The sequence below is a fragment of the Lampris incognitus genome, chromosome 21 (assembly GCF_029633865.1).
Source record: "Lampris incognitus isolate fLamInc1 chromosome 21, fLamInc1.hap2, whole genome shotgun sequence".
NCBI lineage: Eukaryota > Metazoa > Chordata > Actinopteri > Lampriformes > Lampridae > Lampris > Lampris incognitus.
The window spans coordinates 13,237,322-13,255,464 of NC_079231.1; the positions used below are offsets into that span (position 1 = coordinate 13,237,322).

At 44.9% G+C, this 18,143-nt stretch overlaps 1 protein-coding gene across 1 annotated transcript in view; it reads right to left on the reverse strand.

The window, feature by feature from the left end:
* Window positions 1-254: 254 nt before the first annotated feature.
* Window positions 255-18,143, reverse strand: part of LOC130131498 (collagen alpha-1(XVIII) chain-like) — a 38,872-nt gene continuing 20,983 nt past the window's right edge. The window contains exons 13-41 of the mRNA XM_056301196.1: window positions 17,871-18,002; window positions 16,486-16,539; window positions 16,178-16,222; window positions 15,913-15,993; window positions 14,906-15,037; window positions 14,378-14,434; window positions 14,253-14,279; window positions 12,592-12,690; window positions 12,456-12,491; window positions 11,764-11,850; window positions 11,339-11,374; window positions 11,190-11,249; window positions 10,277-10,354; window positions 9,540-9,575; window positions 9,400-9,453; window positions 8,966-9,037; window positions 8,705-8,770; window positions 8,522-8,552; window positions 8,353-8,406; window positions 8,219-8,253; window positions 6,975-7,091; window positions 6,221-6,377; window positions 6,048-6,112; window positions 5,178-5,306; window positions 5,017-5,049; window positions 4,262-4,828; window positions 3,054-3,251; window positions 2,716-2,825; window positions 255-2,229 (exon numbers count right to left, since the gene is read on the reverse strand). Coding sequence (XP_056157171.1) covers window positions 2,016-2,229; window positions 2,716-2,825; window positions 3,054-3,251; window positions 4,262-4,828; window positions 5,017-5,049; window positions 5,178-5,306; window positions 6,048-6,112; window positions 6,221-6,377; window positions 6,975-7,091; window positions 8,219-8,253; window positions 8,353-8,406; window positions 8,522-8,552; window positions 8,705-8,770; window positions 8,966-9,037; window positions 9,400-9,453; window positions 9,540-9,575; window positions 10,277-10,354; window positions 11,190-11,249; window positions 11,339-11,374; window positions 11,764-11,850; window positions 12,456-12,491; window positions 12,592-12,690; window positions 14,253-14,279; window positions 14,378-14,434; window positions 14,906-15,037; window positions 15,913-15,993; window positions 16,178-16,222; window positions 16,486-16,539; window positions 17,871-18,002 — 2,862 coding nt within the window. The 3' untranslated portion in view covers window positions 255-2,015. The remainder of the gene's footprint in view (window positions 2,230-2,715; window positions 2,826-3,053; window positions 3,252-4,261; window positions 4,829-5,016; window positions 5,050-5,177; window positions 5,307-6,047; window positions 6,113-6,220; window positions 6,378-6,974; window positions 7,092-8,218; window positions 8,254-8,352; window positions 8,407-8,521; window positions 8,553-8,704; window positions 8,771-8,965; window positions 9,038-9,399; window positions 9,454-9,539; window positions 9,576-10,276; window positions 10,355-11,189; window positions 11,250-11,338; window positions 11,375-11,763; window positions 11,851-12,455; window positions 12,492-12,591; window positions 12,691-14,252; window positions 14,280-14,377; window positions 14,435-14,905; window positions 15,038-15,912; window positions 15,994-16,177; window positions 16,223-16,485; window positions 16,540-17,870; window positions 18,003-18,143) is intronic.

Genomic DNA, 18,143 nt, shown 5'->3' on the forward strand with positions numbered 1-18,143 from the left:
GTTGACGAGAAAAGATTGTGAAAGTAGTAAATCCCCTACAATCAGATGAAATAAAGTAAACAAAGACAGCGACCCCAGTAGTGCCAAGCCGAAACTGTCACAAAATACAAAATATTTGGTTTTATATTTAGTTTTAGTAATTGGTCTCATATTTGGCCTTGGGCTCAGAAACCGAGGCACATTTTGAGGGGTTAAAAATGGCATACAACGTGTCCAGTCACCACTAGATATTACCAGAGAGTCACCTAAGGAAGTTTCTTGAGATTTCCATGTGTTTATTTCAAAGAAATGCAGCATTTCAGAGCATTTGCCATGTGATCAGGAAAAAAACGGGTATTATCTGTGACAGTTAATACAAGTCAATTAGTATGGCTCTACAAATATATAGGAATACTGTAAGACCGCCCCCTGACTTTTGACATAAGATGACTCCCTTTTGACATTAGCGTCCATGTCCTTTGTGTTCCTTGCTGCCTCCCTACAGTGCATTTAAAGTCTTGATACACACAAGTCCCGTCTTGAAATGCATAAAACAAAAAACTTGTAATAAAGCAATGCATCATCAACAGTGCATGGACCAAAAAAAAAAGAAAAAGAAAGAAAGAAAAATGTTTTACCCTATTTAATGTCTGTACACATGTTCAATATATTTGCATATTATGTTAAATATTAGCCTTTTTACAGGACTTCAATATGCAAAGACGTACCCATGTGTAGGGTTTACGTGTTTACAGAATATATTTGGTACAACACAGCCACGTTTATTTTTTGTGTGAAAAGTATTGATACTCACAGCAAGGTTGATTTTTAAATCAAAAGTAACCATAAATAAATATCCTTTTTGTTGTTGCTGGAAATATGACTTGCACATGTTTCCTTTTGCAGGACAATAGAAAAAGTAAAGGCTGGGGGTACAGGTCTTATGGCTTACATATTATTATAACAGTGTATAACGCAAAATAATCAACAGAATAAACCGTACATTTCACATACAGTAATGCAAATTTTTTGCTCAGCCGCTGGAGTCGAATTTTGTACTTCTACGATTATAAAGCATCTTTAGGACCACTTATCGGCATTTTAACACTTTGGTCTCACTGTGTTGCATTAGGTTTTAGGTGATGTAAAAGTTCCAACTAAAGTTTTATGACCAATCATAGTTTCCAACTTCCAATTTCCCAATCTACAGCAAACAAGGTTTTAAATAAGGTGGATAAAGTCTTGGAAGGATATGACGTCATTGTTTTACGCACCAGTGACAATGTTGTTTGTACACTTATTGGACAGACATATTGCAGAAACCTAGATTGGTTGCGATGTCTCTTCCCATGTCAGTATGTACATGACACTTGTTTGGTTAAGAACAGTGGAAACTATAAAATCCGCTGTGGTGACCCCTGAGAAACAGGGAACAAGCCGAAAGAAGAAGAAAAAAGGAGGTGAAGAAGAAGAAGTCGTTGCTCAGGGCAGGAGGACTTGGAAATATTTTAGGTAACCCTTCGCTCTTGTTCCCTTGAATCGCGTTTCACGGCTCTTAGTGGGGGTCCGGGTGTTTATGCAGACATATTTGTACAGCTGAACACAGCGATGGACCTTCCTCAGCTAAATCCTGCCAGCTCAGCTCACAGCGGCTTGGTTACTTGTAGCCTATCACAGCTAGCTGCAACTTGGATGGGAAGCTAAATGAGTAGCAATGACACAGGCAGGTCCAGAAGGATGCAGTTCCGCCAGGCATGAGCACAGAAGACGGCTTGAAATCCTCTGGTGGTTATCTCAACGTATAGCACCGTATATGTGTGACTATCAAACATAAACTAGTCACTAATTTAAAAAACATTTTTTTATTTACAAAGTACCACATACAGACGGATGTACCTTGATGTGTGTGTACGTGTGCAGCCATAAGGCCACGAATGCATATGACTGTTTGAAACTGGGATGAGCATTTGAGGGGCTACGCCCTAGTCCAGCTTGTTGGTCAGTGTATGTGTCATTTTGTGGACGCATGAGAACTTTTATCTCTTAGACTGGCCGATGTAGCTGTTCTCGATACACAGCACGGCATAAGAGCTGGAGCAGCTTTTTGAGTTCTGTTGGAGGAGGCCGCCGCTCTGCAGGGAGGAGGCCACACCCGTCACCGCGCCGTCGCCAACGCGCCACGCCTCGCAGAAGCTGTCCACCTGCCGGTGCCCTTCGCTGGTCGAGCCGTGCCACGCCATCTTCTCTGGCCTGGAGAAAAACCGAGAGTAGAACAAAAGACTTGAAATAAACAAAAGATCCTCTTACAGGGAAATATCTTTTCTCTTTGTCACTTTTAACTTGCTCTCATGTGAAATGTATTGCACTGCATTCTGCAATACAAATGAAACGAAACATCGTTTCCCCCAGTCCACAGCAGTGCGACACAAAGACAGAAACACACATCAAAAAAACTACAAGAACACATATAGCCAAACTAAAAAAAAAAAATCACTGTCCAGGAGAATTAATGCTAGCCAGGATGACTGTCAGAACTGCCGGTCTGCATGGGCTAGCAGTTAGCTTAGCCTGCTTCCGCATCCTGTCAGACTGTCCTTGGTGTTTCCTTCTTGGGCGCGGCTCTGGGCAGGGCCACTGGACGCAGCAGTTGAATGTAATGGGGTAACTCCAGTGTAATACAGGGAATAAAACAAAACGAGTTTGTCTTTAAGGTCCTTAAAGGGGCCGTGCACTCACCATGCGCTGTCGCTTAGAATGTCCCTCCCATCGAAAGAGTAGATGGACACATTCTCCTTCATTTTGCCGTCATTGAAAATGGCATCCCAGCTATCAAACAGAATTTCATCCTGAAGGGCGAAAGAGACGTTGGCTGGAGTGAGCTAAATTTTCATGGCTAAATTTTATAACAGGTACCTGCATATTTTCCAAGATTTTCATAGTCTACAGTTATCCAACAATATAAATTATATTGGTTGCTAGGGTATGTTAAAAAAATAAAGTCAATTTATCTCTTCATAAGAATTGTATGGGCTTTTTATCAGACTGAGCAGTTGATAAGATGCTTTGTTGGCTACCTTCAGGTTCATTATGGGTATGTGGTCCCGGTCAGTCTTGCGGACGATGCTGTGGAGATCTTGGAGCTTGGATGAGAGGAAGGCCCGGAAGGTTCCCTTCATCCCAATGGCTCGGGCCTGGGTGAAGCACAGGTAATCTGCCCCGCGGATGCCCCGCATAGCGCCTCTCTGGGCACTGTTGAGGGCTATCAGGTGGAGCTGGGGTGTGTGAATAAACCAACATTGCATTAATAAGCAATGGGTATGAACTTGTTCTTGACTACAGGTAAACTTAATAACACACAACATTCAGTTAGTAAGCCTAAATCTTACTCCGTTCCCCACATGTTTACCACAGGCCAAATGACTCTTAAAATAACAAAAACTGGGTGTTATTTACATTCAGTTGACCAACAGAATAGTAGAACTTTTAAAATATAGCCTCACAAACTCCTTGCCGCCATATGCAGAAACATAAGGGCATAAATTAAAACAAAATGTTAAAGCGAGCATTTCCAAAGTCGCAAAAAACTAAGATGCAAATTATGTGCGTTTCCATTAGTTCTGTTTAAGTGAAAGTAGTTTTACGTGTCGTACATCCATACTTCCACACTCAAGAGAAAGATGAACCATTTAGAAATAAGAAACAGCGATTGTGTGTGATTAAAATTTATTTGCATTTAATTTTGTACTTGACAAATCCCTTTCCATTGCCCATTTATGGGTGTGAATTGATGTGAGTCTGTGATTCTTCTTTTTGTTTTTGTTTTTTTGAGGATTTTTTTCCGCCAATTCTACCTGGCCAATCACCCTGCTCTCCGAGCCGTCTTGGTTGCTGCTCCACCCCCTCTGGCAATCCAGGGAGGGCTGCAGACTACCACATGCTGCCTCTGATACATGTGGCGTTGCCAGCCGCTTCTTTTCGCCTGACAGTGAGGAGTTTCACCAGGGGGATGTAGCGCGTGGGAGGATCATGCTATTCCCCCCAGTTCCCCCTACCTCCTGAATAGGTGCCCTGACCGACCAGAGGAGGCACTAGTGCAGCGACCAGGACACATACCCACATCCGGCTTCCCACCTGCAGACACGGCCAGTTGTGTCTGTAGGGACGGCTGACCAAGCTGGAGGTAACACAGGGATTCAAACAGGCGACGTCTGTGATTATTCTAACTAAGATTTACTATAGCACTGTTGCTTCAGTTGTTTAGAATGACTGTATGTCGTCTTACCCCTGGGCCTGCGGTGTGACGGTGGACTGGAGACTGCGGCACGGGGGGACTCGGCCTTTGCTGAGGGGTGACTGGGTATCGACCGTCTGGGTAAACCGGACGCTCCTGGGCCGGCTGGATTGGATACCTACCGTCTGGTTGGTTCAAGCGCTCGGTGTAACTGGGATAGCGTGGATCTGTGGGTGAGGGGTATTGTGGTACAGGGTGGGATGGGTATCTAGGGTCCAGATGTGATGGGTATCGAGGGTCTGGTTGTGATGGGTATCGAGGGTCCGGTTGTGATGGGTATCGAGGGTCCAGATGGGATGGGTATCGAGGGTCTGGTTGTGATGGGTATCGAGGGTCTGGATGTGAAGGGTATCGAGGGTCCGGTTGTGAAGGGTATCGAGGGTGCGGCTGTGTTGGATAAAGAGACTCGGGTTGTGAGGGATATCCAGAGTCTGGCAGGGCTGGATGTGGTCGCTCTGGGGATCTTTGAGGGTTCTCTGTGGCTGTCTGTGTGTTGGAATGCTGGTCTGGTGAATAATGGACAACCGGTGGAGGCTCCACGGCTGCAACCTCATTTGCCTGCAGAAGATAAATCCTCACATTGTGATGACTTTAACGATAACTACAAGTCCGTATGAAAAACATGCACGTCATTCAGTAGCTAGTACGGAATAAAGATGGTAATCTCTGGAAGAGTGAAAGAAAAGAAATCAAACTGGCAATTATGTCGGTAAAATTCCCGCAAATATTCTGCAGCAAAAACTTACATCTTCACTGGGCAAGGCAATGTAGTTCCCGAGCTGGAATAAAAAAGGATTAAATCAAATAGGTAAATTAAGAACAAATTGGATATCAAATAAACAAATATGTCAAGTCAGGTGTTATCAGTAGTGCTCATTTTAATTGTTAGCAAAGACAAAGGTTGCACCTGGACTTGGCGGACCCCGTCTCGGACTCGTAAGTAGAGGTCTGTTTGGTCAATAATGTACACCAGCGTCCCCTCTGCTTGTCTTCTAGCTGTGGCTGTCATGGTATCATAGGACCTCAATACCGCCACCTACATATGCACAAACACACACACACAGTTTTAGTTTGTCAAGTTTGCTGACTTTGAAGGGAAGCAGTCAGCAGACTGCGTCATCCCATTTACCCCCCAAAAATCAAGGCCTTTATTATTAAGACCTTGTTGGCTACACATTGTTTAAAAGAAAAATGATTTTTGTATCCGGCCAATTACCCCACTCTTCCGAGCCTTCCCGGTCGCTGCCCCACCCCTTCTGCTGATCCGGGGAGGGCTGCAGACTACCACATGCCTCCCCCAATACATGTGGAGTCGCCAGCCGCTTCTTTTCACCTGACAGTGAGGCGTTTCACCGGGGGGGTGTAGCACATGGGAGGATCACGCTATTCCCTCCAGTCCCCGTCCCCCCCCAAACAGGTACCCAAACCGACCAGAGGAGGCGCTAGTGCAGCGACCAGGACACGTACCCACATCTGGCTTCCCACCTGCAGACACGGCCAATTGTGTCTGTAGGGACACCCGACCAAACCGGAGGTAACACGGGGATTCAAACTGGCGATCCCCGTGTTGGTAGGCAACGGAATAGACCGCCACGCTACCCGGACGCCCCTAAAAGAGAAATTCTGACATTTAGAGTAAGCTTTAAGTATACACACAGTTATCGAATAGCTACTTTTTGGATCATTCACACCCATACGCCCAGATGAAGATCAGACAGTGTGACTCATACAGGGACATGTAACTCTTGCAAATGTGAGAATGTGAACATGAACTCACCCCTGACGTGTATCCAGGTAGTCCAGGTGCTCCAGGTGGACCTGGGGGTCCAGGAATACTGACAGCTGGAAAAACACAAGGTCATGTGTTAGCTGAGATCAAATTGTACTGAACAAATTATACCCCAAGTTTATTTTCCCCTCCTTTTTACTGTGTGTTTAAACATAACTTACATTGAGTGCCCCTGTAAGCCCCTGGCAGGCCTGGACTGGGAGGTCCTGGAGGTCCAGGTGGTCCGGGATTCCCTGGCTGACCATCATAACCTCTTCCTGGGGGACCAGGTGGACCCTGGGGCCCTGGAGGGCCGATGATGGCGTCACCTCTAGGGCCCTGGTGGGACAAGTGCAGATTCTCTATCACGGGCCAGATGTAAATCCACACGTTTTAAAATGTGTTATGTAATGGAAACATCACGCAGTGACACACAGTGATGCATGATTGTGGTACTTGATAATCTGACCGTGGTTTCAGTCGTGTCATTTCCATAGTTGCATTCCAACATAAGACAGCCACCGTTTGAACAAACAAACCAAAATAAAGCTGATGGCTACTTTGGTAAATGCTTGCAAGTAAAATGCCTTGTCGGTTACTGCTGAAGTTCAGAGGCATATATTAAGACTTTTGAATCAGCGTCATGGTTTTGCTCTCACAATGCATGAAAGGATTTCACGATGTGTTGCCATCTTTGCTTTAGAAATTTTGGCTGCTAGGTTCAAATAGGTTTGTGGCAGCACTTTGGATTGAAACCCACCCAAATGTTCTATCCGGCTTTGGATTGTGACCTTTGGTGGGAATAGAGGTGTGAAGTAATCTTAACACCAGTTACCATATCTTGATTAGACACGATAGGAGGACATCTTGCTTTATTGCCGCGTGTTGATGGTGATGAGGGTTAGTTTTCTTGTTTTTGATATTGGAGGTCCTTACCGGGGGTCCTGGTATTCCTGCGGCTCCAACCCCATAGCGGGGGTCATAATATCCTCCACCTGATTCCCCCTTCTCTCCTTTCAGGCCTGGGCTCCCTCGGTCCCCTTTCATCTCATTCTGGAAGACCGAGGCTCGGATTACACTCATCACTTCAACATTATTTGATCAAAATGCAATAACTGACAGGTTTGGGCACATGAAAGTGGCCCAAAGTACTATCCTCAAAACCACATGAAGAATTGGTCAGGCTCGGGATCAGAAGTCTACATGGTTTGGACACAAGTCAGTCACAGTGACCATACATGTAAAAAGATAGATTCAAATCAGTACAGCCACAAGACATAACGTTGAGGTCATTATCAGTCCAAGTGTGGACACATAGCAATCTGACTTAAGTCAAATCCACAGAACTGTGTTGAAATATCAAGTGTGAAACCCAAACACTTGACGCAACAAGGAGGGCTGTAGACGACCACATGCCTCCTCCGATACATGTGGAGTCGCCAGCCGTTTCTTTTCACCTGACACTGAGGAGTTTCACCAGGGGGATGTAGCACATGGGAGAATAACGCTATAACCCCCAGTTCCTCCCCCCAACAGATGCCCCGACTGACCAGAAGAGGCGCCAGTGCAGCGACCAGACACATACCCACAACCGGCTTCCCGCCCGCAGACACAGCCAATTGTGTCTGTAGGGACGCCTGACCAAGCCGGAGGTAACACGGGGATTCGAACTGGTGATCCACGTGTTGGTAGGCAATGGAATAGACTGCCATGCTACCCAGACGCCCTGAGTTATGATTTCTTAACTCTGTATTATGCAGCGACGAGAGCCCTACATTGCTGTTCGAGAAAATGTGTCACCGAAAGGTAACACATTTGGTCCTGCTTCCATAAAAATCGCAGCCAAATGTGTGGCCAATGTTCAGAAGTTGTCCTTCTGGCAGGATTACGCTTTCGGTCCTGCAGTCTACGCAGAATTGAAACCCAATGTGCGAACAGTGTTGAATTTAGAAATGGACCCAAAATGGCCTCTCTTCATCTGCGCCACACAATACCAAGGAGGAAACACTGATGGACACACATCTATGAACTTGGCAGTGTCAAAGCTCAAGGATAGTGGATCCAGAACTGTAACCTGTAGCTTTTCAACATCTAGCTAGTCCTAATGTCTCCACCTTTGTGGTTCAAGTAACAATGTTATCGCTCCAGTAAAGACCTTTGATTCTAAAGTCAAGATTTACCTTGAAAGCGTAGATGTCAAAGTTTGAGGTGAGACCTAAAACAGAGAAGAAGCTGTTAGTTTAAATGGCCTGTTTCAGATTTCTTTTTCTTTTTTTTGTGTGTGCAAGACTGACAGAGAAAGCATTGCACTAACCTGGTATGCCAGGTATTCCTGGAGCTCCCCTATCACCCTTCTCTCCTTTAGATGCTGTGAGGGAAAGGAGCAGGTGCAGCATTAACAACGTGAAACCTGCTGCATGTTATAAAGAGCTTTACTTCCAGTCTTATTCACATTGCACAGTCAAAATATAACGTTCACTCACTGGGGTCATGTCTTGAGTAGTGGTCATATCCCTGAAATCAAAGTTGGGAAGGAGATGAGGGTGATTTCTTCAGAAAAAGTGTAATTTGACCGTTTTTGGTATGAAACAAACTTCTGCCGATGGCCATCAAGTAGCTATGAAGATAAAAATGACTCGTATGAAATATGACGTGTCTTGACTTACACTGAACCTGTTGACTGGAACAGGGGGTCCAGGAGGTCCTGGGGGTCCGGGTGGTCCCGGCGGACCCTGTAAGAAGAGGAACGGATCTTGATTATTCTGTGTTTTGACATTGTGCATATTAGAAAAATTAAATGAGTTCAGGAACATTTTAAAGCTGGTTATGACAAAAGGATGGCTTTGACTAATTTCCAAGCAGCGATGCCATTTCACAAATTAAAAAAAAGATTTTTTTTCTTTTTAGCCAATGTCAGAGATGCTCACTGCGTATCCATATCCTGTTCCAGTTCCTGAATCACCCTTTTCTCCTTTGCCTCCGTTCAGTCCGGGTCGACCCTACAATAACACACACATCACATTTGAAATCACGCCTATCTACATGTAAGAACAAGTCAGTTTTAACATATGAGGAATGTGACTTGATGGGATGCGAGACAGAGAGAACAGCAAGCAAATAAACATACCACATTATATAGCAGAAAAAAGACCGCCAATTTCAAGTTATAACGGTAGCAAGAGAGCATCTGCATGCCTAAGAGTATCTGCATTGGTAAATATGTGTCTGTTTATTGAGTGAAAAAAGCCAGATCTAATCAGTTCACTAAATAATCCCCTCCCCTGAAATGAATAGAAATTGTGTTTGTGCTGCCACATTATGGAGTGCACATAGGCAAGTCAACAGCGTGAGGTCTACTCACAGGTCTCCCTGGAAGACCAATCTCTCCTTTCGGGCCAGGGGGACTCATTTGACCCTAAAAAAAGGTTCACAGAGGTATGATGTTATACCGCTGGATGTTAATTATGTATATAACAATGCATGAGACTACATGACACTTACCGGTGGTCCCATAGGGCCAGGCGGTCCTCTCTCTCCCTGGTGGTAGTTGGACAGAAGCACAGAAACACATGAATATTGTCACGTTGACATTTACATTTTAGGTCTTCACATTTGTTGTGACCCTTATCCAGTGACTCACAGTAAGCACAACATAAAAATAAAACGTATTCCTACGTCACTTACATTATACGGAATCAGGGATAAGTGCTACTAAAGTAGGTTGTGTAAATTTCAGAATAAGAACGCTTTTATAAAATCCATTAGCACTCTGTTAGCAGTCGTGATACTGAACAGTCTTCTTCGTGTCTCTGAAATGCCGTCGAAATTGTGTGGAAATATCAAAATAGTCTATATTGTATAAGAAAATGTGAATAATAACCCTATTGTAGCAAATGTCAACTGAAGACGGCAATTCATGTAATGGCCACCAGTGGCGTCACTGGCAGTCACTTTTGTGCAAAATTTCAGTGCCGTTACACAGAAGTGTCAGTATTATGGCTGCACTCCATTACTCCACCAACACTCCGTTAGCATGCTAATGCTTATTTGTTAGCATGCTAATGCTAACGGAGCGTTAGCCCTAAGATGGTGCTAAAATATGATTGATTCCCTTTAAATGCCAAGGAGAGGGATTTTTTTTTCATAAGTAATTTAGAATTAGTATAGTGGGGGGGGGGGTAGAAGGAAGCCATATGTAGAGTTTCTGTTACAGAGTAAAATGAAATGAGAAGTGTAACCTGCTTTCCCGACAGCCCGCCCAGGTACAGAGGTCTTCCATCTGGGCCCGTGATGATACCGGGCTCCCCCTTCTCTCCCTGAACAAGTCATGATGGATAAATAGTTTCATTGTAAAATTAAGTATTTCACATTTGGAAAAAAAGAGACTTATTCTTGCAAAATGATTGACAGCATAACAAGAAAAACCAATAAGGGCACTTGTTAAAGAATTTGTTGACAGTGGTAACTTCTTTATAGACTGGATAATTTTAATTAACAAAAAATTGACTGATGAGAAATATGGTGATCCCCCCTTTTTTGTTTTTTTAAATAAATTGACAATTGAGTTTTGAAATGCACTCTTTAAGTACAGACACTGTTACGAACAAAAGGGGAAAAAGCAATGCACACATTATTATTAATTTCATTTATAAAAGTACATGAAATGACAAAGTGTTCTTGATTCCTGATTAGACCACAATGAGTGCATTTATTTTGCAATAAATAAATTTGGATAACACTTGACCCTTGCACTGCCAAATTATCAGATACAGTAAAGAAAATAGAGAAAATAAAGATTTCTGATGCCAGATAGGAAAAAGAGATTAGGGAGGGTAATAAACACTAAATGGTACAGCCAACAAAAGCAACACAAGATCACAAGTTAAATATAGATGAAAAACATATAACAGTCGAAGAATATTCTAAGATAAAAAAAAGTGAAGAGTGAAATGAAAAATGGCTAAGACAAAACTATGAGCACACATGAAAATAAACACAATATACACAATATATGATATATACATATAGCAAGTAAGAAATGGATTTAAAGTATACACCCTGCACAAAGTATTTGTTGTTTGGGTTCATTTTTCGTTTATTTTTTTCCACATGAAATTCTCAATAAGTTATTGAAAAAGAGGGTTAAACTACCTTGGATGTGTACCCCGGGGGTCCTGGTTGCCCTTGCTCTCCCTTTGGTCCCATGGGGCCCTGTATTGAAATATGCACATGTTCATCTCGTTCCCAAATATATCTGTTTGGCTGATTTTTTTCTGATTAGCATTTCTGCTGATACATACTGGGAATCCTGCTCGACCTGGGATGCCGGCACCACCCTACAAAAGAGAAGACAGTGATGTATGAGAAAAACGACGGCTCTGTACATTCGCTGACATAACTTGGCGGCGTGAAGTTTGTGGTGAGAAAGGTTAGGGGACACAAAGGGTTCGTTCACTCACCTGCACCTCCTCGTTCCAAAAAATGTCGTTAAACTACAGCGAAACAAATTCAGGTCAGTTAGCAAAGAAGTGAATGAGTAATCATGCGAGTCTTGTGAGCGATTGTTAGCAGATGTGAGCATGACTGAAAGAAAAGGTGACAGTGAGGTTGTGTGTGAGGGAGTGAGTGAGTTAACGGTAGCAAGTTAGCATAAGAGTTCCTCTTTATATGAATGTGCACTAGTATGTGCACATCTGTGTGTTTGAAACATTAGCCATCAACTCACATCGCTTGTTGGCTGGTAGATGATCTGTCCTGGTGGCCCAGGTGGCCCTGGTGGTCCAGGTGCTCCTCCGTCCCGCCCGGGTAAACCCTATTCCAAAAATTAGGACAGGAGCAATTAGAATGTTAATTAGGGGGTTTTTTCTGTTTGTATTTTTTCTTCCAAATTGTACTTGGCCAATTACCCCACTCTTCCGAGCCGTCCCGGTCACTGCCCCACCCCCTCTGCCAAACTGGGGAGGGCTGCAGACTACCACATGCCTCCTCTGTCCGATACGTGTGGAGTCGCCAGCCACTTCTTTTTACCTGACAGTGAGGAGTTTCGCCAGGGGGACGTAGTGCGTGGGAGGATCACGCCATTCCCCCCAGTTTCCCCCTCTCCCCCGAACAGGCGCCCTGACTGACCACAGGAGGCGCTAGTGCAGCGACCAGGGCACATACCCACGTCCGTCTTTCCATCCGCAGACATGGCCAATTGTGTCTGTAGGGACACCCGACCAAGTTGGAGGTAACACGGGGATTTGAACCGGCGATCCCCGTGTTGGCAGGCAACGGAATAGACCGCTACGCTACCCAGATGCCCCCAATCTGAGTTTTGACGCTGGATAATTTGAGGAACACGTGGTTAATCTAGGGAGTGTCGAAGCGTTGCCATTCACCACAAACTGATATTCGTTATGACTGATGTTCACTTACACTTTCTCCTCTTTCTCCGCGATCTCCCTTTTCACCCTGAATAAAGGGACAGAGAAGGAAAGACATAAACATGATATGATAAAGATGAATATTGTTGAACAAGCTGCAAAGAACTCAGATTAGCTCTTTCTCCTACCGGCTGTCCAGGGAATCCGTCTTTCCCTCCTATACCACTTTGTCCTATTGTACCTTCAGCTCCTTTCTCTCCGGGGATGCCAGGAAATCCAGGTCTTCCCTTGAAAACAATAGAAAATATGGAAAAAAAAACTTGTTTTCTGTTGACGCTTAATCCAACTCAGGGGGACAGAAGGACTGGAATCTAACCCTGCAAGCATCTTGTAGAGGGGAAGCAGATGGCAGACATCCTCAGGCAGTAACATGCGGTGAATTCTTTGCCTGGGTAGGCAGTGAACTATCAATGTGGCATATGTCTACATTCAGCTAACGCAGCAGCCCAAGCTCATATTACGCATGGATAGACATAGATATAGGTAGGTATAGTCTACATTAGTTAGGCTATAAATCAACAAATATTCCTACTGCAAAGTCAGTCAGATGTGGAGCTAATGCACAATCTAACCTAGTCAACGGGCACATCTAGCTTACAATGTGTTCACACATTGTAGATTTACACAACACAATAAATATGAGAGCGAGAGGGGGAGAGAGATTGGTGTCAGCGCACTGAAAAGAGAAAGCTTATTCACTCAGATTAGCGACCACAGCTCTTTTTTATTCATAAGACAATGTTGGAAATCTTTTTGAGTAAGAAATATCCATGCGGACCGCCGCCATTAAGCTATCCGGTGCTAGGGGACGGGCATGGAGCGAGAAGAAGTGGATGTCACATGGCATGGAAGAGCTGAGGCAGGGTCGGTCTTCGTCTCATTGTTGCTCATTCGACACAGTGTGAGAGCCAACTAAGCATGCGCAAATCTATGAAAACGTTGGCCTTTGCACCAAACCTGCAGACAGGCACAGGTAGCCTCTGCCTCAGCACCGTGACCTTAAACTTCCTGCATTCAGGAATGGTAGTTTTTAGGAGCAAGCTTCGGAGCATACTATACTTTTAAAAAAACTATTCTGACTAGTTTTACTGGAGGACGTGTAATCCTGAGACAAATTACGAATAATGAAAATTTAGAATAAATACAGTTCATAAAATTATGAATTATGAACATGAAAAAATGATCAATAAATACATCATTTAAACTCTCTTTCTTTGTAGCTTTGGTGAGGCACTGCCTACCCTGACTGCACATCACTGCCCTCAGCAGCTTGCCAGTCCCACACGACGGCCTCCAAAACACAGTCTCTCACATTCCTGCTCGTACACATAGGCAATTTATAATCTTCACTCCACCTAGCATTCATGTATTTTGATCGGAGCACCTGGTGGAAAGCGAAACAAACGCCATGAGAACACGCAACCCCCCTGCAGAAGGGCTTGGATTGAACACAGAGGAAACAGTCCTGACCACTATGCCACCATGCTGAAAAGAGCAACAAGAAAAAGAAGGAAGAGAGATAGAGACAACACCATTATAAAAACAAACCACATGATCTCTCTGTGGAAAATCCCTGGCTCAGTGTCAGAATCCTATATCTTCCAAGTATGTTCAGACATACAAGGAATTTGGTTTGGCACACTGCTGTCTCAAAAATAACACAACACATTGAATGAAGCACAAGATGAAAGATAGCACTGATAAAACAGAAGCGCAGCCTGCCGATGCTGGCATCTCGGGCGCCATCGTGGACATGCTAATCCTCTAAGAGCGGGCGGGGAATACTTACTTGCAGGCCTGCAATGCCAGGTGGGCCCTAGAAGAAAGAACATTAGACAGCATAAGTCAAGTGTAACTACTGGCATAACAGAACCATCAATGTCATTTATCTGTGATAGCAGTGAGCATGTCTACCTGTGGTCCTGGTGGGCCCCTTAATCCTGGTACACCTCCAGATCCTTCTTGGTCCCCCTACAGGACGAGTTGTGACGTAAACAGATGAGGTTGATCAATTTAGCATAAGACTGATGAGTGCTTTGACTGCTAGCACTTGTGTCATGTTTTAAACCCATTGATGACTAGTCGACCAGTCCTTTCTTATGTTGCAAAGACCTGTAATAGTTGTAATGTAATTGTTCTCTAGATTCCTACAGTAATTTCATACAGTTGTGTACTACAAGTTTTCTTTGTAAAATCTGCCAGACAACTCCCCTGCTGTTCCTTATGCCACCATATTTAGTCAAATACTAGTCAACGGCTTTGTCATTTTCGCATCATCTTGTTGCAGAGTAGTTGACTGGTTGACGCGTTTGTGCAACACTTGCATCTAAACACAGCAGAAATAAACCATCTTCCTGTCTGTCTATCTACGATTGACTAGCCATCCACCCAGCTGTCTTACAACTCTGTGCAAAGCAACCTCTACGTGTGACCTATACTCACATAGCCAACGCGGTAGGATGGTCCTGGCGGGCCTGGGGGGCCTGGTGGTCCCACAGGTCCCATTGGACCAGGGAGCCCAGCAAGGCCACTCTCTCCAGGCTGGCCGGGTAATCCCGAATTGCCCTGGGTGCCCTGTGTTCGCAGGGACAGAAAGCATGATGGCTTTGAAAGGTTTGTTTTACGCTTCTGCACTGTACTCTTGAGAAGGACTTGAACGTTGTGGTGCTGTCATCAAATATCGTGTCGAAGCTAAAATTCCATTTCGCGTTGTTCAAATGAGGATATGCCCATGTGTCAAGAGCAACGCATCCTTCTCAAGAGTGTTCATAAAGCAAGCAACTTACGGGGTTAGGAAAGCATGCATACCTTGAGTGGGTAAAGATTAAGCCCTTTGCACACCAAGTTCGAATTTTTTGCTAAAGAATAAATTCGACATCATGTTTTGTCCTTGAAGTTCATACATCAAGTCCAAAAATGTCGTTGTCCACTATAAAATGTTCTTGGCACAGATTTGATGATCACCGAGTTTTTCTTCTTCTTTTGCATTGTCAATAAGCTCAGTGATTTTTAAGAGTTAGTGGAACCCAATGACAACAAAAAAAAAATCAGACAAAATTCAGACTAGGTGTATTGACGGCCTTTGGTCTGAAAAGGAAAATAACATGGCAGGGGGTTAAGCAAGTGTTGAGTTAAAAGCGAGATAAGACATTGCTCTGAAGAGATGTGCAAAACAAACAGATAAAGGTGAGCCAGTTGCAACAAGTAGTCAAGGATTTGACGAAACAGTCCATGCCTGCACGACTTTACAGGAAACGAGCAGTGATTTGTCTCCGACTGTTTCTCTTTGAACACAGTGACCTACCTAAGAAGATAACTGAGATCTGCTTGAAAGAAGATGCTTGAAATAGGATCTACAGTCAGGCTTGATAGAACAAACTGGGTTAAGAAGGGAAACTGAAACTACTGTGAAGTTAACGGGTGGAAACTGTGAAGCAGAGACCCAGTACCTGTGACCCATTGCAAACCGGAGTGGAAGGCGTAAAGTAAGACAGCACACCAGCGAAAAAGTTGGAGCCATACGAGTCTTGCTAGAGAAAGGCAAACATTGAGGAGAAAGTCCATCTAGTTTTTTTTCCCATTACAAGCTTTGAATTTCATTTTTCATTCAAATTCAAGAGAATAAGCCTAGATTTGTATCACTCTCGTGTAATAGACTAGCTTCAGTCCCTAGTTTGAAGTGAGGAATCAGTGAGAGATAAGGGAAACACACACCTTCTCCCCGATGGGTCCTGGAAGACCAAGCTCACCACAATCCCCCTGGAGAAATAAAGGGAGGAAAATAAAATGCTTTCTACTTTACCGAAGGGGACTCGGGAGCAAGACTGGCTGGTAAAATGCTGGTTTTAAGCACTGGATGGGAACATCAGCTGCCTTTGTTTGTGCTGGAGTGAGTGTGGCTCTGCAGCGATGCTTGCACTCCAGAGCCATTGATAGACATGCACACCATAATAACACTTTAATGCATTGCTATCTGTGTGCAAAAGTGACATGCACACACTACACCACACATGCTGTGTCACCTTCTCTCCTCTGGTTCCAGGTTGACCTGCTGAGCCAGGTGGACCTGGAGGTCCCTGAAACAAGATGATAGATATACAGTCAGACAATCAGAAAGTAGTTGTGATAAACTGTAACATACTCTTTACCCCCCCCCTTTTCGCCCCAATTGTACTTTGCCAATTACCCCACTCTTCTGAGCCATCCCGGTTGCTGCTCCACCCCCTCTGCCGATCCGGGGAGGGCTGCAGACTACCACATGCTTCCTCCGATATATGTGGAGTTGCCAGCCGCTTCTTTTCACCTGACAGTGAGAAGTTTCCCCAGGGGGATGTAGCACGTGGGAGGATCACGCTATTCCCCCCAGTTCCCCCTCCCCTCTGAACAGGCACCCCGACCAACCAGAGGAGGCGCTAGTGCAGCGACCAGGACACATACCCACATCCAGCTTCCCACCCGCAGACACAGCCAATTGTGTCTGTAGGGACGCCCGACCAAGCCGGAGGCAACACGGGGATTCGAACCACCGATCCCAGTGTTGGCAGGCAACGGAGTGGACCGCTACGCTACCCAGATGGTCTCAGATCTTCTCTAACCAACTTCTGTGCTTGAATTTCTCCAGACCTTCCGGGAGTTTGACTGAGACGTCATGGCGACATCCCAGGGACGTCTAGAAGACTTCCCCCTAGCGTCCCTGTAACGTCCTCGGGATGTTCTTGGGACGTCCGACAATAACATCCCCATGACGTCCCGGAGACGTCTAGAAGACTTTCCCCTAATATCCCTGTAACGTCCTCGGGGTGTTCTTTGAACGTCTGACAATAATGTCCCCGTGACATCCCGGAGACGTCTAGAAGAGTTTCCCCCTAACGTCCCTGTAACGTTCTCGGGACGTTCTTTGAATGTCCGAGAATAGCGTCCCCGTGACGTCCCGGGATGTTTAGAAGACTTTCCCCTAACGTCCCTGTAATGTCCTTGGGACGTCTAGAAGACTTTCCCCCTAACATTCCTGTATTTTATGAATGTCCCGCAATAATGTCCCCGTGACGCAATGAAAACCCTACACAATGACATTTACCAGAGGTTCGGAGAGGACCTTTAGGGGACGTGCTGGGGACGTTTTTTGTTCGCTGGGTAGCTAGCGGTGCTAACCAGCTACAGTGGTTCAGTTAGAAGCCAGTAACTGGGGATCACATGTTATTCTAGCAACATTTGTTTGGTTACTCAACTACTGATGACGTAAATGGCGGTGTCCCATTTCGTAGCTAAACCGTTTCCCCCCGACCCATTGTAGATTCGTTCTGAAGGGCCACCACCCAATTTTGGGGCGCTCCGAAATGAAGTGTAGCGCTGAAGGGAAAGTAATGGGACAGGGCCTTAATGTCACCGTCAAAGAGAGCGGACTCACAGGTAGGCCAGGGGCTCCGTCGTGTCCGGGTGGACCTGGAGGTCCGAAGGCTACTGATCCGCTGGATCCCAGTGACACCGACGTCCCAGGGGGACCAGGAGGGCCAGGGGGGCCCGGCGGACCACGGGGGCCCTGGATACACACACAAACACACATATGCGCACACACATTCACAAAATTTATCATAGTTAACAAATTTGAGTTTATCTTAGATTTTTATTCTCTTCATATTTTGTACCTATGACAAACTTCTATTTGTTTCTAGATAAACAT